At 40.3% G+C, this 22,160-nt stretch overlaps 1 protein-coding gene and 1 long non-coding RNA gene across 3 annotated transcripts in view; one reads left to right on the top strand and one right to left on the bottom strand.

The window, feature by feature from the left end:
- LOC121300351 (potassium voltage-gated channel subfamily D member 3-like) overlaps positions 1-5,616 on the bottom strand; it is a 59,935-nt gene extending 54,319 nt beyond the window's left edge. For both annotated transcript variants that reach the window (XM_041228914.1, XM_041228915.1), the window contains exons 1-2: positions 5,296-5,616; positions 2,625-3,804 (exon numbers count right to left, since the gene is read on the bottom strand). In XM_041228914.1, coding sequence (XP_041084848.1) covers positions 2,625-3,730 — 1,106 coding nt within the window. In that variant the 5' untranslated portion in view covers positions 3,731-3,804; positions 5,296-5,616. The remainder of the gene's footprint in view (positions 1-2,624; positions 3,805-5,295) is intronic.
- Positions 5,576-21,864, top strand: LOC121300354. The gene is made up of 3 exons (XR_005947517.1): positions 5,576-5,644; positions 20,313-20,382; positions 21,743-21,864. It is a non-coding gene; the product is annotated as an uncharacterized LOC121300354 (long non-coding RNA).
- Positions 21,865-22,160: the final 296 nt, after the last annotated feature.

Genomic DNA, 22,160 nt, shown 5'->3' with positions numbered 1-22,160 from the left:
AAGAGCTCTGTCTCTTAGTTAATTTGACGATATTTCCAAAGGTTTGAAGAGAGACTTTTTATAATTTACACTAAATATTCACTTTGTAAAAAATGACTTGTGCTTCTTATAAAAGACAACAGAAGGGAAACAAAAATAATCAGCTGGTTTTAAGGAATCCATTTTAAAAGGAATGCAGCTCGGAGGAAGGGTGCTTGACTGAATGTTAGCTGTGATATTTTATAAAAATGATGTCCTGTATTATTAATTGACCAGCAATTCAGAATGACAGCACGGGATGGATTGCGCTTTCAAATCTTTGGCTTCAGGTAAACCAACATGGTCCTTTTCCACTGGATGCATTATTAAACAGTGCTACAATATTGCAGTGTGTGCCTCAGTACTAATTCTGAGGTATCAGTACAGCCTACTGAGTCACCAACACCACTTTGCAATTCATTCTCTCAATGTGAAAATAACAGATACCTGATCCAAACAAAACATATTAACGCAGCACCTGCTATCCTCAATACCTTGGTCATGAGAGGAGATATCTTTTAGACAGGAACACGATACCTGTGTGCTGCTTTCAATACTACAATCACATCTCATCTGGGCTTTTAATTAAATAGAGATCAATCGCATTCATGTTTAGCTAATCAGCTCCATCAATGACTAGTGATCTGTATGGATCTATGAGCAACCGATCAGAATCGTCATTGAGTTTTGACCAGGTGATTTATCTAAAGTAGTGCTGGGCATTGTGCCTGGTGGTGGAAATGAGAATGTGATTTATAGACAATCACAGAGAAAGCAACACATGGTTACTGCAAAATGAGCAAGTACAGATAATATAGTCACATTTGGTTCAGGATTTTTTTTTGTTTAACCCAGCAAACCTGATTAAAACTCATCAAAACCCCCCACATATCCTTTCTTTTTGTTGTTGTGTAAAATGATTATGTCATGTTTTATTGTCATGTTTTAATCAATGAATAAATCTCAAGGCTTCACTGAAGTTCAAGAACAGCAATATATGCACAAGGCCTGGTCCTTGTAATTCAACACTGTGCTGTTTTCTGCTTCGTTGACATTCCTAAATATTTCATGACAATATTACTCCTTTGTTTACTCAGGAGCCCTGCCTTTACAAATGTAATTTATAATCTTAAAAAGCAGACAGCACCACAATAAGGATTTGCCTGTCTTACCAGCTTACAGTCTTCTCTCTGAGTCTGACTTGCAACCATTGCATGCTTAAGCCTGCAATCAATATCCATGAACTGAACCTGCTCCTCCCCCAAACATACACCTTGGTGAAGCCCCACACAAGACCACTGATCCACAACTGTGTCCTGGATCACCTGCAGCACAAACTTTACCTCAACTGTTTTTAGTATCTGCTCTATAAAAACAATATATCAGTGATTTTTATTCTACGCTACTCCTGATAAGAGTGACATGTTATCAGACCTGTTTAACACTGTGTACTACTGGGGACATCTACTCCTCTAACATACTAAACAGAAACGCCAACATTACATTGGTATTCCTAGCACCTGCACTGCTGTACACACCCTCGGCTCATCCTGTCTGCTCACTCCCTCTATCCCAAGTCCTTGCCTTTGGCCAGCGCTGGCCTGGTCGTCCCAAGATGCTGATTAAAAACCTTCAGTGCCAGGCCTTTGGTTCTCATAAGTATTGAACTCTGCACTTGATCCAGTGAAGCTATGCTAAAGCATATCTGGGATTGTTTGCTTTCTAGCTGTGCTGAACATGTCAAGAGCTGTTTAAATTCATGAGTCGGATTCCGTGGTCAATAGACAGCTACAGTGAAGCGAGTCACTCACTCCTCGTCAAATACTGCTGTCTAACACGACCCTTTATCTAACCCTTGATCTTTCATGCAGCAGTTCTGAACGGTTTAAAAGGTCACTTGAAATTTATTAGCTTGGAAAGGTCAAATGTGCTTCAAGGGTGAACATTTGTGTGTAAAATCAAGATAAGCTGTTTTTATAATAGAACAATGTCTTACACAACAGGAAGGACCACATCATTGCCGTACTTTTAAAATCATAATCAGTTTCATTAATGTGCTTTGAAATTCCCAGCTTATCATTATAGACACATTGAAAAACTAGTAATAAGAGATGCTCAGTTACAGGCAGCAATGACCTGTATCAATACTGTGATCAGCACCAAAAATACTATCCTAGGGAACAGTGAGCTGATAAGAGTTGTGTGTAATTAGTTGTGATGACACCCCCTCTGCACTGGTGAAGCTGACAACCCCCCCTTTGCACTTGAGAAGCTGACACCCCCCTCTGCACTGGAGAAGCTGACACCCTGGGATCCTTCAAGAAGCTGCTTGATGAGATTTTGGGATCAATAAGCTACTAACAACCAAACGAGCAAGATGGGCCGAATGGCCTCCTCTCGTTTGTAAACTTTCTTATGTTCTTATGTTCTCTGCACTGGAGAAGCTGACACCCCCCTCTGCACTGATGAAGCTGACACCCCCCTCTGCACTGGTGAAGCTTGTGCAATTGTGAAGGGTTGAGAGGGGGGATGGAAACCTTTGTCAGTTTAGAACAACGCTTGTTAATAAAGATAGTGTGGCAAATATCAGAAAGATGAAAGCTTACCCCAAGGTTGTCATGGTAACGATGGTGTACCAGAAGGATGCTGGGATGCTAGTGAACTTGCTGGCTGAGGAGCCTTTTTCAGCATAGAACATCACAGTGGCAAAGATAATGATGGCCATGGTGAGTGAGAAAAGGAGAAAGCCCAGTTCGGAGGCACAGCTCTTCAGGGTATAGCCAAGGATCCGCAGGCCCTGGGAGTGACGGGAGAACTTGAAAATCCGGAACACTCGAAAGACCCTCAGAGTCACAAACGCTCCGCTGACGTCCTCGTTGTTAGCCATGACCAGGCCGATGTAGTAGGGCATAATGGCCACCACGTCTATGATGCTCATTACACTGCGCATGAAGCGATATCGGCTGGGGGCTGCGAAGAGTCTCAAGAGGTACTCCACCGTGAAGATCAGCACGCAGGCCGTGTCCATGCAGAAGAAGGCCACCCCGTACCGCTCGCCACAGGGTAAATCCTTCTGGTTCATCTGATAACTGCAGGGGACTGTCTCTACCACGTTGGTGATCACCGAGATGGCGATGAAGAACCCAGTGACATAGTAGAAGACTAAGGCCATGGTACTGGTGTGCGGGTTCTCAAAAGCTCTCCACATAGTCTCGCGGAAGTTCATATGGGGCAGGTTGCTGTCCTTGTTCTCGTTCTCATTGTCGTCCATTAGCCTCTCTGCGTTCTCTCTCTTGCGGTCCTTGTACTCTTCGTAGCAGCAGTCCCCGATGATCTCTGGAATGATGCCGAAGAAGGAGAGCTCTTCATCGTAGGCTGAAATGCACTCGTATCTGGGGTAGTGCAGCTTGCCTGTCCTGTAAAAGTTTAAGACGCTTCGAAAGATGTCAGGGTCGCGGTCGAAAAAGTACTCCTTGGTTTCCTCGTTGTAAAAGAACTCTTTCTCTGAGCTGCCCAGCAGAGTGTCCGGGTACCTATCCAGGGTGGTCCTCCAGGTCTCAAAGCGACGGCCGCTCACGTTCAGAATGATCAGCTCCTCCTGATGCTTGTTTTTGTCACTAGGGGCCATGGGCATGGGACAGTTGGCCACCGGCATCCAACCAATGGCCGCAGCCCTGGCAAAGGGTAGCCACGCCGCGACACCTCCCGCCATCGTGACTCCAAGTCAGGGCGTGGAGGGGAAATCTACTGCCTTCAGAAACAGCTTGCCTTCAGGTTAAAAAACATCTACAAGAAGATTAAAAGGAGTTACTAATGACGCTAATCGAATTCTTACTGATATACAATAAAGAAGCCTTTTAGGTAGCTGGCTGTAGTTTTATTGAACTGGTATTGGCAGCTTTTTTTGTTTTGTCGTTGTTTCAAATAATCTATAATTGATACAAAAATTAATTAACACCAAAAAATAAATGTGGCTTGATTTTTCTTAAAAGTGGCAGTAACTTACAGTCTGTATATAAATATTTGTTTTATTTCTTATGTATTTAGGATATAAGGTTTGCCATCCAGGTTTTAAACACGTTGCTGCACATTATCAGCTCATGCTACTCTTGAGTCTTGTATGGGTTAACATCAGATACACTCGGCTGGCAAGTACAATACACTAATACTACATTACAAAGTCCAATTTGCATGCGCATAATAAACACCCCATAATAATGGTTGTGAATGCCTTTGATTAATGGCTCTTTCAATAAGGAATACCGTCAGTAACGCTGTAACCTGAAAATGTCAATTTAAAGAAGCACCAATGCAGTTAGGTTCAGGGCTTACGCGCATCTATTTATTTATGTCTCTATTTTTATGTAAATGTTACAAGGATTTGCCCAAGAGAAACAATGCTGCAGAAGCAGTCTAAAATAAACTCAGCAGCAATAACATGTATCGATTTTATAGATACTTTAGTGGCAATGTAGTGTTTAATAAAGTGAAAGGCAAAGTGTTGTCGGCAGATTGTGATGCTCTGCTGGTATTTACAAGAGCCGGTACCTGTTGAGTCCGAATAAACTCTGAGTATTTAAAGCGGTGAATTAATATTTCCATTTATTGACTGTAAAATGTTTTTCTAAAAGTACATTAACGTTGCAGACAAAAATGTTATAAGATATATATAGATACATCGCGGCGTGGAAACGCACGACATGTCCTTAAAATAATCGGCCTATGTAATGAACTTTTTAAAATACATTCTTCAACAGCAAACATTTTAAACATGTTTGGATGCTGCATCAAGTCAATATTTTAATTAAAACGGTCAGAATTAAAATATAAATCTTAATGGTATATACAAAGCCGTTTTGCAAAATGCAAAAATCGATACGAAGATGAATCTAAATAGCATTTATTCAGTAGGAATAGACATAACGAATGTATTTAAAAATCTATACATTTCATGAAGAAAAACCAAGCAGAGTTAAAAAGGACGAACTTGGAGCAGCGACGTATAGAAATGATGGAATCGATTTCAGGTTCTGTTTTATAGGTGTTGTATGAACTTCATTATAAAATAATAACATTCCACGCTGACGACAGACCGCAAACACGGTTAGTTTAAAAAATCCTCCGCACTAAAATATTCCTTATTGCTGTTTATATTATTATTGAAGAATCTGGATTTTAAAAAGCACGTCAGGAAAGAATAGTAGCAACAGGGTAAGAGGACAAGTTAACTTTACAAAAGCAAAACGCTCAAAGAAAGAGAAAGAAATAAGAACTTACCTCAAGGAAGGAAAATGCATTTTAAAACATGGTGCGTATATCTATCTATCTAGATCCATCTACACAGATAGAGATATATAAATATAAAGTAAACGGGAAGCTGTTGCTACTTATCTGAACGTTAGGTCCAAACTGGAGTGATAAAGACAAAGAAATGGAACATAAGCACACAAAAAAAAGAGAATGTTGCGACAGAACCGAGGCTGCGTTTGTAACCAGCTCGTCCCCTTGCTGCAGGTCCGATTCCGGCACGAAGGTTTATCTCTTTCGCCTCATCAGCTGGGAATGGTACCCAGATCGACTGTTGTGATGACAACTCTGTGGATGCACGAATGATGGACAGAAGTGGGTGAGTCTATGGGAGCGCTTTCTCTCCCTCTCTCCCTCCCTCTCTCTCTTAGCCAGAAGAGTTCGCACAGAGGCACTGTGCGCTCTCAGAGACACAAATGGAACTCTGTTAAATCCACACCAAACGCGACACTGCGGACTCATGGAGTGCTTCTGTTTTTTTTTTTTTTTTTTTTTTTTTTTTTTAATCCTGTGGTTTTTCTTTGAGTCTCAGCACGTGTGTTTTTTAATTAAACATGCTCATACAAATTTGAATATTTGTCATTTAAAACAATAATGATATTTTTTTATTGCAGAATTCTGCTGTGACTAGTATTGGAATTTAACCAATACACGTTGTCTGTTTAGTTATTTTTAATAACTTGATGCGCTACGATGAAGTGTTTATTATTAACAGTCGACAGAGGTTCGTTACCTTTATCTGAAGCAGTTACTGGTTCGCTATATGTAAATGCACAGTAATTGGAGACACTTCATGTCAAGTGTTACCCAAGCATGTATTTGTAGTACGGGTTATCAATCTGGTGTGGACAGGGAGCCCTTGTAAAAGTTTATCACGGTGCACTTGTCTGCATGTTTATTTCCCATGGTTATACTCTGCCTTGAATATGCTGTACCATTCCTCTCTGGGCTTCACGATGTTTTCCCTGTGCGTTATGACGCTGGCTATGCTTTTACTATGGGGTACTTGTGTATGGCACGATGCAGAATGTACTGTACCTCTGGAGATTTGTAAACGAAGGAATCATTTACTCTAATGTAAACCATTTTAATTGTGATTTTTGAAGGGGTTCACTGAGTTCCTGAGGCCAGCGATATTAAAATTGTGTCAAAGCTTGAAGTGTCAAGGGTTTTAATTCCAGTCAGAAAGTAAACAACATGTAAACTATTCAAGGTTACCCTATAACCTGCTAGCAGACAAAGCTAAGTGATTTTTTTTTAATCGATTTGTATTAATTTTTAATAGATACATAACAACCAACAAGCAGAAAATTGAAGGCAGGGTTTTTATTTTCCGTTCTCTGTATTTTATGCAGCTGACGATTCCAACTGCTAGGATGGCAGCATTAGACATTTGCAGCAGCTTCTTGTCATACCTCGTTTGAGACAAGAAGTGCTTGACAGATGAGACTTTTTATAAAAGCAGCTCCCTGGAATATTTAAATGCAAACTCTCCAGGAGCAATACAATCCTGATTCATGACATACCACATTTATTTCACCTGACAATAAAGAGTTGTGGTCTGTGTTTGAATTCATTGTAGACTTTGCAATAAAATCAAGGGGAGGTTTAGATCAAGAGACAGAAGAAGCATGCCTTGTAGTTCAGGCAATGAAAACTCCAGCCATCCTCTCTAAATCACATTGTGCTGGATCACCTTTACTGATCTTCTAACTCTCTCTCATAGGGATTGGACTTCTAAACATTAGACTCACAATAGCTGCTGTGAATTCAAAGTCATGGGTCTGCCTCTGTCCGGGCAACCAACACACTTTCCTCTAACCCAGGATTACATAGTCCAGACTAGCAGTCTTGACAGGCTTTGAGGAACAGGAACGAGTAGCACCAGCAGAACGGAAGGAGCCGGAAGCAGTTCTTTCAGCTCCGCCTGTTCACAGCAATGACCTCATTTCTTGTCTTTGTTAAACTTTGAAGTATATTGAATCCCTGCTGGGACTGACAGAGTAGTTTGATCTCAGTCCACTGCTAATGGAAACGAGCAGGACTGATTTCAAAAGGTTTCAATCCGGTCCCAGTTGCAGAAGGCATGTGACTATGAGACACTGTGATGTAAATAATAATGACTAAGAATAATTCATTGTAGATGTTGTAGGTGCCATCAAACAGCACAGCTGAGTTTCCTTTCAGGGTTTGTCGTTCTTGTGGTTTATAAACGCAATCAGACTGATATGATTGCACCCTTATTATACATTGTAACAGATATATGAATTTGGAATGTCTGGTTCTTTGACAAGATCCTGAAACTGTGTTCATTCTGATGAGAAATGCCTTGCCATGGGAACCGATCGTGGATCTCCCGTCCTCTCTGGGGCAAGGCATGATTACACCCTGAGTGGCTCTTTGTCTCTGACACTGCTTCTGGCTCATACCCTCTGTGATGAATGAGTGTTTCTACATTATAATCGACAAGACTGGGCCCTCAGTGGCTTCATCACAGCCGTAACTGAGGGAAGAATTCTCAAAGGGTTCAGTGGAGAACGTAGGTTACAAATTGGACGCCGTTATTTTACGATAAAGTATTCTGGACATTGTGACTTTTCAGTAGAGCTGCAAAATCAAACTTTTACCACAAAATTACAGTTAAAAATAATTTAAAAAATCTTAAAATCCAGTAGATGTATTAATTGAATTGCTGTATACTTTAATTAGGGTTTCACTGCAGTTTTGAAATATAAAATCCTCATTGGAATCCCCAGTGAAGATCAGTGAGCTCATACAGAAAGGATGTGATCCTGTGCTCTGCAGCCTGTATTACTGCTGTGGGGACACACTGATGGAATAGAATGAGGAAGGCTGTTCAGACCCGGCTTCTAGGATTCTCCAGGCAAGCTCTCAGTGGCCAGCTAAACACAGACTCTTTCTAACAGCTTAATATTGGAGCAAGAACACCTCCAGATACCTTGAAATAGGGTTTTATTTCCGTCTCCATCTGTCTTTTTAGAACAAACTGTCATGACCCCTTTTTACAGTATAGGGGTAACCCAACAGGTTTTGTAACAAATCACATAAAACTAATGAATGCATAAATATCCTGGCACTGAGATTTAAACCTCTTGAAATGACACAAAGAAGTCAGGTGCTGAAAATGACTTGCAAATTGAAACAAAATGGTTTCTTAATAGCATGTCATCATAATGCTATCACCATTTTGCATCAAGATTCAATGATTTGAATAAACACGCTCATTCATCTCGACACACATGACCACCATAACATACATTAATGTAAACACCTGCATTGAGAGGTCCTAAACACTATGCAAATCACACACTGCAGCTTTTAAACCAGAGAGCACAGCCATGGGCTTCACTGTGGAGTAATTAAATACAACAGCATTGAGAATGAGTCAATATTCCTCAGCTGATTTGTGCATTAACAGTGTGAGCCGAGGCTCACTGGGTTATAAAGACTTTACCGTACCTCCAGCTGATTAGGTTTACTGCTGTACGAAACACAGCTTCAGTTTAATCAGAGTTAAAGAGGTAATAACAATCAAGACTTCAGAAGCATGTTCTTAGCAGAGCTGCCTCCCACGCGCCTCATCGCTTTGCTGCCGTGCTTTACTGGGAGTTTGCTCTTCTTTTACTGGGATTTTCTGCATTTACTCCTTTAAAATCCACAGAGCTAACAAAATCATTCCAGCACCTCTCATGTACATTCCAACCACTTTGAAGAGATCCCCTTTTCCTGGGTGAAAAATGTTCAACTTGTGTTATCTGTGCTTTTGATCCTTCATGGTATTTTTCCATTCTGTGACTGAACTCACACCAAGCCCTGCAAACCCCAACCCCAACCCACACCCCTGTGACCAGCGTGTGTTCTTAACATGTCTGTCCCTTACCAGGCATGCAGTGCTGGCTCCTATACTGACACTGAAAGCAACACATATATTAATGTTACCAGGCTTGCAGTGCTGGCTCCTATACTAACAGTGAAAGCAACACATATATTAATGTGAAAGCAACACATATATTAATGTTACCAGGCTTGCAGTGCTGGCTCCTATACTAACAGTGAAAGCAACACATATATTAATGTCACCAGGCTTGCAGTGCTGGCTCATATACTAGCAGTGAAAGCAACACATATATTAATGTTACCAGGCTTGCAGTGCTGGCTCATATACTAGCAGTGAAAGCAACACATATATTAATCTTGCTGGTGTTCTCTACCAAGGATGATTTATTTACTCGTCTAGTTCCACCCCCCCGTGATTTATTTAGCAGCCATGTATTCCAACGTGTGTTGCATGCCTCATTCCAATTACATTCCACCTGGCTTGGCCTGTCCAAAGAGACTGCAGCGCTGGTGCATTTGTTTTTCCACATGTGTACAATGGTCACTGTGTGCCCCAGGGCTTGTTATGTGTTGTAACTCACTTCTCTGTGGCATTGCGGAGGGTTTATGCCAGTCCTGCAGACTGCCTCGTGAAGGAGATATAGACGCAGCAAGCTGCTCAAGTGCTCTCTGTGTTACTTTGCACTTCAAAGCTGGACCCTGCCATGCATGAAGCACCTGTGAAGAAGTGCATATTGAAGAGTAACAGGGACAGAAACAGCTCTGAGAGCCTCAGGGTTCATAACACACGGAGGCATTGTTTAGCTTCTGCTTGAGTTTGTCAACAAGGTAGACTCTTTTTTTTCATCATTGCTGTTGACAAAATCTCGGTTTCAAACTTCAGTGTTTCTCTTATCTTGGACAGTAAAAACCAAATTGGGAAATGTTGAGAAAGAAGCCCACAAAATACTGTAGTTGTCTTTTTTACCCCTTCAGGCTACCTAAGGTGAAATTGAATCTACAATTAAACTGACATCTAAATTGTCCGTTGTGTGGAAGGGCACAGAGTTCTTCAGTAGTGAGGGCTAAAATAAAAAGACAAATCCAAACTTTTCATTAGGATAACACTAGCCGTTAACAACAAGAGGAAGGGGCTAAAGGAGAAATTTGAAGGGGGTAACCATGGCGATCGCCTTTTCAAACGTCCTAATAAAAAGTCCTAATAAAAAGTTAATAATAGAACCGTCAGTGTTTTTTTATTTTGGTAAACAAGGGTTTGAACAGAGTTACATGAAGCAGTGCTTGTGTCTGAGAAACAAATATTCGGGAATCGAAGCTAAAGGGACCTACTTTATATATGAACATTGCTTCTGTATTTCCTGCATATATGATGTTATGTGGGTTCTGCATGAGTCTCTTGGATCATCATTCATAGCAGACTGCTAGTGGGGAAGGGAAGAGGCAAAGCATGTCATCCCTGAGTTGTCTTTTCAAGGTTAGTTTGACATGGAAGTTTGGTAGGTAATCATCGAAGCAGAACCAACAGCAACAAATCATACAGGCCTATTGAGCAGCAATTAAAAAAAAAACTAATAACGTGTCTAGCATGCTTTGCCCGCAAAAACGATGAGAACCGTGCAAATCGTACTGCTCTCACTTGAATTCTGATACTCTGGTTAGCTAAGCAAGTCATTCTATCTGGACATATCTCGAGGGTTCACCCCTAAAAATGTTCATATTACAATCTGTACACCAAACCAGGGAGGAACGCCATCTGAACTGAGAGAGGTGCATTAAACTGGATCAAACCATCTGAACTGAGAGAGGGGCATTAAACTGGATTAAACCATCTGAACTGAGAGAGGGGCATTAAACTGGATCAAACCATCTGAACTGAGAGAGGGGCATTAAACTGGATCAAACCATCTGAACTGAGAGAGGGGCATTAAACTGGATCAAACCATCTGAACTGAGAGAGGGGCATTAAACTGGATCAAACCATCTGAACTGAGAGAGGGGCATTAAACTGGATCAAACCATCTGAACTGAGAGAGGGGCATTAAACTGGATCAAACCATCTGAACTGAGAGAGGGGCATTAAACTGGATCAAACCATCTGAACTGAGAGAGGGGCATTAAACTGGATCAAACCATCTGAATTGAGAGAGGGGCATTAAACTGGATCAAACCATCTGAACTGAGAGAGGGGCATTAAACTGGATCAAACCATCTGAACTGAGAGAGGGGCATTAAACTGGATCAAACCGTCTGAACTGAGAGAGGGGCATTAAACTGGATCACACCATCTGAACTGAGAGAGGGGCATTAAACTGGATCAAACCAGCTGAACTGAGAGAGGGGCATTAAACTGGATCAAACCATCTGAATAGAGAGAGGGCATTAAACTGGATCAAACCATCTGAATCGAGAGAGGGCATTAAACTGGATCAAACCGTCTGAACTGAGAGAGGGGCATTAAACTGGATCAAACCATCTGAACTGAGAGAGGGGCATTAAACTGGATCAAACCGTCTGAACTGAGAGAGGGGCATTAAACTGGATCACACCATCTGAACTGAGAGAGGGGCATTAAACTGGATCAAACCATCTGAATTGAGAGAGGGCATTAAACTGGATCAAACCGTCTGAACTGAGAGAGGGGCATTAAACTGGGTCGAACCAGCTGGGCTGAGCTCCTTTTCCGAGCCCCTGCAGCAGTGGGGAGGCCTCCACACAGAAAATATTTGGAAATCCAATTCGCGGCTTGACACTTGAGGAGGGGGAAACAAATTAGATTAAACGAGCTGGTTTGGTCACAGCTCCAGCATTCACACCAGTTTTAATGAACAATATAAAAGTCTTGCCACTGGAACTGTCCTCATTTTATCATACTAGCTGTGAGCTCAGTAGCACAGAATGCCAGTCAGCTAGAGCACAGCAGAACGAGGAAAGCCAAGCCTTCTTGAAAGCATTGCAAAGCACTGGAATATATGTCAGCATCACGTTCACAGGAATCCCTCCTGAAATGACCAGTCCCATGCTTTGTGAAGAGCCCATGCTTGCCCCTTAATTTCCACTGCATGTATGTGCAATGCTCCCCTCTGAGGCAGCCCTTTACATGCTGGAATCAGGTATCAGGGCTGCATGGCCCTGGCTCCCAGCTGCCCTATAATTCCACTCCACTGGCAATCTCATTCTTGCTGTAAGGCTCAATACAAAGTCCCATAACTATGGGTCCCCACTACATCACTATAATGGATATAAAATGTGTGCTATAAAATTATTACTGTCAATGACAAACACATAAATGCACCACAAGTTATACAGGAGAAGAAAATAAATAAGAAATGAAGCCTTAGCATTTCATTTTCATTTTTTTAACTAGGAACCGGAATTGAGTCTGCAGTATATATATACTTACCACGTCTTTACCAGTAAAGATTTCCAATTGTAAACTTGCAAGTGCAGTATTTTTAAATACAGAAATACAAATCTGATGCAAGGTATGATGTTTTCTATCAGTGTTGCTGATTTGGTGCTCTATCATTGGCATTAATTTGGCAAATTATTCTCAACCAAAATGGCCCGTTATTTAGATTTAGGAACTGAGATAAAATAACTGTTAATTAACTGCAAGGCCCTGTAGTGTACTAATTAAGAAATACATATACTTCAACAGCAATCAGAAATTGAAACAGATATAATTACTTTTTTTTTTTTTTAGCGCCCATGTACATTATTGCTTCTGAAACAAACGCTTAAAGAAATATTTTTAAATTCAAGATGTTGAGGTGACATTTTGAGTTGTAATTATTTAAAAGGATCAAATACTACTACTACTACTACTAACAACAATAATAATAATAATAATAATAAATAATAATAATAATAATAATAATAATAATAATAATAATAATAATAATAATAATAAGGGAAGGAGACAGTTCCCTCCCCACAGCTGCTCAGGAGAGCTGCAGATCTGTTGGTGTGATCGCAGTACAAAGCCTAACCCTAACCCTCCTTACACCCAGGGGCTTAACGGTGGATGTTGACGAGCTAGCGCCCCCCAGAGGACAAAGGCGAGCCCTGCAGGGGGTTTGTTGAGAACTTTACGGGATTGCCAGAACGATTGCGAGTCACTGTGCACAGCACACTGTCATGCCATCGAGACACCCTGTCAGCAGCACTGAATACTGAAGCAAGAACACGCTCACAGATGGCAGAAGTGACTCATTTTCAACTGAAAGGTCACAAACTGAAATCAAGCTAAAGAAAAACAGCAGACTTGCTTCTGCAAAAGATCAATTCTGTAACAAAGGAACATGCCTAAGAGATCTGCACACTCTTCAGTGATCGTGTATGGAGTTAGACTGGAAGCTGCTCCAGTAAATGTATCTCTCCTGTACAAGCCACTGTTGGGCATTCTGCTTCTTTTCAAACCCGCAGAGAATGATCACAAAGGATATTAACTGGACCCTTTGTGGATAGAAAACTACACACCTGTCTAAAGCTTCCACCTAGTTGACATAGCATACTTCACTTTCTGTCAGCCAGCTAAATGTTGTATAAAATGCCATTTCTTTTTTGTAATTTGATTGTGTGCACTGTTAGACGCCCGCTTTGTATTACCAGCGTGTCTCTGCTTCATAGACTTTACAAAGCACAAGACTGCTATGGGTTTCTCAGTATTGTGACAACAGCACAGTGTCTGACTATCCAGTTATCGCTAGTGATGTTTATTACTGCATCCCATCAGATGTGCTCAGAGGACAAGCCAGGGTGATGCAGTCTCTCTCATCTCACGGGTCTATCTGGCAGCCATGTTAGGGCAAAGGTTCAGGCTCTCGCTCATGTTGCTGGGATGTTTATTAAGCCCCGGATTCACACTAGGAAGCTGACCAAAGGCAGTAGTTTTTCTTTAAACTGTTTTTTTTTTTTTTTGCTCAGCTGTTTGTTGGGAAAAAAATTGGTAGCCTAGCTACCTGTTCATGCTTCTGTGAGGAAGATCCAGTGTCCCAGAGTCTCAGTGCTGCTAATCATGTCTATACAAAACAAAATTATTATATTCTGTCTAGCCTATCTAATGTCATGTTTTGGCAGCATTTACCAATTGTGCATTGTGTGTGTGTGTGTGTGCGCATGTGTGTGTGAGTGTGTATTTTTGCTCATTTGTTTATTATGAGTCTTTAGTTCACAGGGTGAGATGTTCTTAGTCACATTGTAAGTGTATATTTTGTGTTTTGGTGGCGGTTAAAAATCCGGGCATGAAAATTGATCTGTGGCTTCCTGGGGCTGTGATTGATTGGCTAATCAATTAATCAATTTGGTGGATTGAGTTGGTGGATGGGTGCATTATCATATTGAATGAAGTCTCTGTCACGCTCCACAAAGGATTTGTGCACAATCCTGGCACTGTGGATGGGTGCGTTATCACAACGATCAAGAACATAACAATATGCCCTTCCTGGCTAAACAAGGGACACAGGGTACACCGAAAGAACGTGCTCCACACCCACACCAGGGCAATGCCAAAGTCAGCAGGGTAATACAGTGTGTGCAGGCAAGGGAGAGAGGGACTGAAAGGCTCTCTCACTCCCACAGAGAATGGTCTCTACAAAGCAGGCCTGAGGCATGCTCAGAGGGCTCTAGAAAGAAAGCTCTCATTGTCACAATCTGTGCCTCCACTGAACAGAACGCTCTGGTTGTATCTTGTACTGGCTTAACAGTAAAGTGGTTGACTTGATCTCCAGTTGGGATGTTTGCCATGCAGCACTGGGTTAGTGGCCAACTGTAAGAGTTTTTATAAAGAAGTATGATAATAATAATAATAATAATAATAATAATAATAATAATAATAATAATGAAGCTGGCATTTAAAAGCAAGTTCTCTTTGCTTAGATTACATTCCTTACAGATGCCCCGACCCCTGTCCAGTGCTGCAGTATACAAATACAGCATCGCTCCAAATCTGCTAAAGATCCCCCTCAGTCTGTACAGGAAACAAGAAAACAAAAACTGCAGTTGTTGGTGGATTGAATTAAAATGTCAAGCATCCACAGGGATAAGCGATGTGTACTGGGTGGAGATTTATTAAGAGCAGAAGAACACGCAAACCCTTTTCAGACTGTGCAGCCTGCATAACCGAATAGAAAGGAAATTGAAAGGGAATTGCTTATCCAGTAACCAGGCAACGGGCTGTCAAGCCTCTCCATACTGGGCTACACAGTCTGAATCCAGACCTCAAACGTGTTTCAAACACACCAGCAATCCATCACAATTACACTGCACTGCTCGGCCAAAAGCTTTGCATCAGCCTGTAGAATAAACTCATTTTGCTCATAAAGTTGAATGAAACCTGCTGAATAATGTTACGTTAACATATTGAATTACACACCGCTTTGTAGCTTTCCATATACTTAATGACAAACTGACAACAACTGAAAAATGTGACATTTCAAAATCAACCGTGAAATACTGTACTACCACTGTGGCTTCCGGTAGACTTTTGCACCCTTTTTTTAAAATTATGTCTCAATCCTAAAATTGAAGGTGATGCAAAACTTTTGTCCAGAACTGCACTGAGCTGCAGAAGGCAAAACAAAAATATATGTATTTTAAAAAGTGCCCTGCCAGAAGACCCCTGATGTACAATTGAATTGATTTTTTTTTATTTTTAAGTGCATAAAAAATGCTGGCATGGTTATTATTTTATTTTTTTAAATGTTATTGTAATTAAATATTTTCACTTGTTGTAATTGTCAGATGGGTATTTTGAGTACAAAGCTAATTTAAAGCAATCTGGAATTATAACACATGTAGTTAAAAGGTATTTATTGGAAATGCACTGGCTCTAATCTGATGACTCTTGTCATATCCTATAATTTCACAAGAAAGATACCAGTGTAAACGATAAAACGGTGTTTCCCCTTCTCACTGCTGAAACATTAAAACATCAGATTCTGGGCTTGGCATCAACTGAACTAATGATACTTACAGTGCTGAGTGAGATTTACTGGAAGGGTTCTGCTCTGTGCTCTCTAGACCAGTGTGAAACCTGGGGCAGTTGTGTTGGCTGCCGCTTGATGTGTGTGTTACCTGGGGATACATTCATTCATCTCAGAACTCAAAACCTGCAATGCAGTTCTCCACAAATGCCCTGATTACATTTCTGTTCTTGTCAGGGTTTTGTTCAGCTCTGGTCATTCGCACACAGTGGTTTAATTTACCACCCCCTTGTGAATGCAAGTATCGCAGTGGGAAAATAGCATGTTAATTTAAAACTCCCTTGGGGGCCAAGTCAATTCTGGTTGTGTTTTGTTGCTAATAATGTATTACCGACCATTTGAATGAGTTATTTGCCTCTGAAAACAGTTTGCTATAATGTGTTTATTATTTTAGGATTATAAATAACAAAACCTGTTGAACCAGTGAAAACAATGGAGGCATAAAACAATAAATGATCTAAACCAGAAGGAAACAACATAGGGAAAGCAAATTACTTTGCTGAAAAAAGCTTCTGGAGGTATTTTTTGGTAAAACCTTCTTCTTCTTCTTCTTCTTCTTCTTCTTCTTCTTCTTCTTCTTCTTCTTCTTCTTCTTCTTCTTCGCTACACTGATGAATGTCTTCTTTCTAGAAACCCACCCACTGAATCCCTTCTCTTTCAATCTATTTCTTACTGTTTGCGCTGACAGCGTATTCTTCAGCTCGCTCCTGCTCAATATGTGAAGCCCTTGCTTCCCTGTTTCTCTGACCTTCGTAACAATTGTATGGTCTTGTCCTCTATGGTGGTTCTTTTCCTCCTTCTGCTATTCAAGTTGCTCTCTTTCTTCCTGCAGTACAGAGTGTGCTGTCTTGTGTGGTGTTGTTTCTATTTCTCTTTGGCTGTACCCTTCATTGGATAAAGGTTCCTACCGGCACACTGACAGCATCAGAGCACTGCAGTAAACTGGCTCTATTTTAACTTATTAATATTCATGCACAGAACCTAGAAACCGTAGCAAGAGTTGCACCAAAGATGCACATGCACCAAACTGAACTTTTCAATTTGCATTTTTCATTGAAGGATTAACACATTGAACAAAGATTACTTATGCTATTCTTCCAACGACGTAGCATGTCCCATCATTTTGGCCTTAAGTCAAGTCGCTGCATGGCTAAAAACAAATGATTACGTGCATGCAATTAACAATGACAATATATGAGACTTGAAAGAGTTCCTCGAAGCCCTGCAATGAGTGGAAGCTCTCATTCGTTGCCCAGGTCCCTGAATAAAAGCCCCACCAACCCTCAGACCTTCAGCATTCTAATACCCTAATCAAAACATTGAGACCATGGGATTGCTATTCGCGCCATTGACTATTTCAAAACATGACAAGCTTTTGTAAGTAGTGTGTGAAGGGTATTTGAATATGGATAACATTTTGGTATGCCACTGCACTTGTGGGACAATTGCTCATTGAAATCATTAGCATGTATTTGGAGATGGTGCATGATCTATTTCGGAAGATATTTCATGACCAAGCAACAGGTCAGAATAGATAGAACTAGCAACACATTCTGCACTACGAATAGTCTAATAGTCCTGCTTTTAATCATCTACAGGGGTGGCCAGCCCTGGTCCTGGAGAGCCACAATCCTGCAGGTTTTCTGGGTATCTCTAAATCATCAGAGGCTAAAGTCCTGGAAAGCATGTCAGTGTTGACACATTAACAAAACAATTGGTTCACTCAGGTAGAATGAAAACCAAAAGACCCTGTGGCTCTCCAGGACCAGGGCTGGCACCCCTAGGGGCTTGAGTGTCCTAGCAAATATTGAGAACCAGACAGCAGGATCAACAGTAATTGCAACATTCACACAATAACATGCTTGTATGGCTTTATGGGTTTTTTTGTTGTTGTTTTTTTGTTGTTTTTAATTCTCAGAACTCATTTTGATTGAGAACTGTCAGTTTTAGTGTTCACACTTACCACTGGTAATTGCCCACAGTTTGCAATAAAAATGTGTACAATTGTTATGTGTTTTGAAAATTATCATCATCTCCTGTGTGTCAGCTGTCCATCTGCTCTTGAATGGGAATATGTATTTTTCAAATTTTTATATTCCACTTGAAACTAAATGAAGAGCTCTGTAAATCGATGCTTCATGTGAAAGACTCGCACATTGTGTTCTTATAGAAAAGTTTGTTTGCTGCTTGAAAATATATCAAAAAGAACCTCAATTATCAAAAGAGGGCACAGCAATGCCTGATTGCATTGTATCTATGTGCATTATGGATAAAATTGCTGGAATTCTGGAACAGCAATGCCTGATTGCATTGTATCTATGTGCATCATGGATAAGATTGCTGGAACTCTGGAACAGCAATGCCTGATTGCATTGTATCTATGTGCATTATGGATAAAATTGCTGGAATTCTGGAACAGCAATGCCTGATTGCATTGTATCTATGTGCATTATGGATAAGATTGCTGGAACTCTGGAACAGCAATGCCTGATTGCATTGTATCTATGTGCATTATGGATAAGATTGCTGGAACTCTGGAACAGCAATGCCTGATTGCATTGTATCTATGTGCATTATGGATAAGATTGCTGGAACTCTGGAACAGCAATGCCTGATTGCATTGTATCTATGTGCATTATGGATAAGATTGCTGGAACTCTGGAACAGCAATGCCTGATTGCATTGTATCTATGTGCATCATGGATAAGATTGCTGGAACGCCTGAACAGCAATGCCTGATTGCATTGTAACTATGTGCATTATGGATAAGATTGCTGGAATGCTGTAATATTCCAGCAATCTTAACAATGCTGTAACTTGTCCTCTGATGAGTTTCCATTATGCTGCTTTAAGTGAACAATGATTGTAATCCAATATTAAGAGTATGGAAAGTGATGCATTTAGCACACTTCTCTAAAGTAAATGTTGAGACTTTTCCCAGTAGATTTATGACCCATGATGTGTGATTAAAAAATGTAAGAGAGTTTGCAATATGTTTAAAAATATATAAGGCTGAGATACAGCCAACACTGGACACAGCAAAGGGAATGTAATGCATTTCTTGTGAACTTTGCAGGGTGTTCTGTAAACTTTAAGGAAAGCATTCTCAGCATAATACACCCCAGTAACCCCCTAAAACCCTGGTGGATAAAGAATGATCTCTTCATTGCAAAAGAAACTCATTGAAAAACTAATGTGTTTGAAAAGAATGATCAAGAAGGTCCTTCTGAAAAGTGTCTGTTACCTGCACAGTAAGAATAATTGCTATGAATAAAGCACAGCTTTCCCAAGGACACATCTAGCTTTCATTGTGTTGGGGAGAAAACCTATCAAGCCTGTGACTCGCTCACTGTGCAAAGCACAATAGATGCATAGACTGGACTTGCAATGATTCAGTTCAATGTGTTACATTGCACAATGCCTTGCATCTCAGAGATCCCAGAGATCAGAGAGATTCTTTAAAGAAGCGATGAAGGACAGGGACAAGGTGAAGACAGCATGTATTTATTTATTCATTTGCTTATTTCCAAAATCTAGACAACTATAGCACCATGACATCACAAATCTAGAAAAAGAAATACAGCACCATGGCATCACTAATCTAGAAAAATAACTACAAGACCATAACATCACAAATCTAGAAATAGAACTACAGAACCATGACATCACAAATCTAGAAATAGAACTACAGAACCATGACATCACAAATCTACAAAAAGAACATTGCGTTCTGGGTGCCATGTCTTTGCAAACGCCCTTGTGGGGAACTAACTAGAAACATCTTTTAATGATTCAGCAGATATTGGCTTGAACCTTTTTAAAATAAAGTAACAGTGGTGCTGTAACATAGATGATAGTTAGACCAAGTTTCAAATCAGTATAACAAGCTGTCCCAGAGAAACCGTTCAAATCCAGTTGCAAAGTGATGGTTCACACAGCTTAATGTGAACGGCAGGGGATCCACTTTGAAAAGGTATTAATTAAATCTGAAACATAAACAAGTTTGAATTTCAGATAAACGTTGATTTACTCAGTGTGTTCCCTCAGTAATTAATCTAAATATCCCAAATTGAATTTCCAATACTGTACTATTCCTAAGTGGTTTCTGCATCCTGTAAGTTTATTAAAATAACTTTTACATTGCAGGCTACAGCTGAACAATGGGAAGCATCTACCCTACCTCTGCAGAAAAGGGACACATTGCACTTTCCCTAAGGTAAAAGAAAATGTATTTGTAACTTGCTGTATCAGCTAAAACATATATTGCCACATCAGCTATTTGTGCAGTTTGCCCTTATACGCTAGCGTTATTACAATATGGATCATTCTATTTTAGTATCTACTCAATGAAGGTATAAACTCAAATGATAAAGACGAATCTTCTGTAAATGGAACCACATATAAAACACAGCCTCCTCTGGGCGATAACGCAGTTTGAATATTCTATATTTTTCTGTAACGGGGGTCACTGACCGAGTTCGGAAAGTTTAATGGGGCCCACATTTTGGATTCAAACTTTAAACCAAAAGGTTTCAAACACATGTTTTTGCTTCATATGCCCCATTATCATCCGTTCATTCTGCAGCTTCCTGATTCCAAACCCCTTCCTGTGCTGTAGGTCACATTCACTTCAGTACTTTTACTGCAGTTCCACACAGTGACAGGGAATCTGAAACAGTTCATCTATATTTTACAATTCAAGCAAAGAACCCAGATATCTTCAGCAAACATGAGGGCTGGGGAGCAGGGAATGCTAATAAGAAATGTGGAGCTATGCTTATCAGCAGAAAGGAGCACAGTGCTGTAATGTAAGAAATGGACTGTGTTCATAGACCATGATTACATTGCAATTATGGTGCTTCTATACCAGCTTTCAAGAAGCACCAACTAACAGCTGTGCAATTAGATTATGCTAAAGTTGCCAAAAAAATAAACAGTTTTTGTTTGTTTTCTGACTTAATTTTGTTTCCTTCTTAAAATCCAGAACAAGGACAACAGCACCGTAAATAAAATGTAATATCTGCCTTATATGCAGCAGTTACTAACGATTTGTATTTGCACTGATTGTAATTTTAAACAGCCGTGTGAGGGATAGTATAATGAATACCAAGCCAAAACATATAAAACTGTAAAATGTAAACTGTGCCTGAGAAGAACTGTTTGTAACTGCAACTAGTCACAGTCTTGTGAAAATGACTTGTAACTGCTGCAGATTACTTTTTAAATTAGCTTTGTAAAATGCCATAACACTATAATGTAGGATAATCTGTAGCTATAGAAGTGTCTCTTGCAGTATTCTGAATTCAAAGATGCTCAGGCACAGGAAAGAGTTACTGGAAAAAATTAATCTTGGAAAGATGCTGTTTGCACGCAGACTGTATACAAAACAGCCTGCTGAAAATGCACATCTAACAGCTGATCTTTCACTCCTGGAACCGTTTGAAATGCACATGGCGCGAATCGTATGTGAGGAATGTGTTCCACAGACAAATGCTTTCCTTATGAACTGCCTTCAAAGCTGGGTGTCTGTCAAAAAGGATGGCGCTGAATATTCAATTCATTTCTGTCTTCAATAGATATCCATGCACTGAGAATATGGACCTTCCCAGCATCCCAGTCTGAAGCCCAGCAAGCTCAACCCCAGCTGACATCCCAGCAATGAAAATCTCCCAGGAAGGAAAGACATTCCCACAAAGTATGCTGGTATTCAAGTATGTTCAATTCAAAGAAAAAGGTGCCTTGTGTCTGTGCCTCTTTGAATAAATGGATAATACAGGACCCAGTAAAAAGTGGGATGCAGTAATTTCCAAATGACGAAGGTATTTCAGTGGATAAAGCAGCGGATCAATACTCTTGAATGATTAGATTCTGTCTTTTTAATATCCCATAGAGAGCAATGTTCAGTCTAAACTTTTAGAAAAAGAGTGCTTTGCTTGTCAGCCCTGCCTAGACTTTATCCATCAAATAGCTTAATTTGGGATGTGCTCGTTTTAA

This window comes from Polyodon spathula, chromosome 25, assembly GCF_017654505.1.
Source record: "Polyodon spathula isolate WHYD16114869_AA chromosome 25, ASM1765450v1, whole genome shotgun sequence".
Lineage (NCBI taxonomy): Eukaryota > Metazoa > Chordata > Actinopteri > Acipenseriformes > Polyodontidae > Polyodon > Polyodon spathula.
The sequence above is the reverse complement of the archived record's forward strand: the minus strand, read 5'-3'. Positions and strand labels throughout refer to the sequence as shown.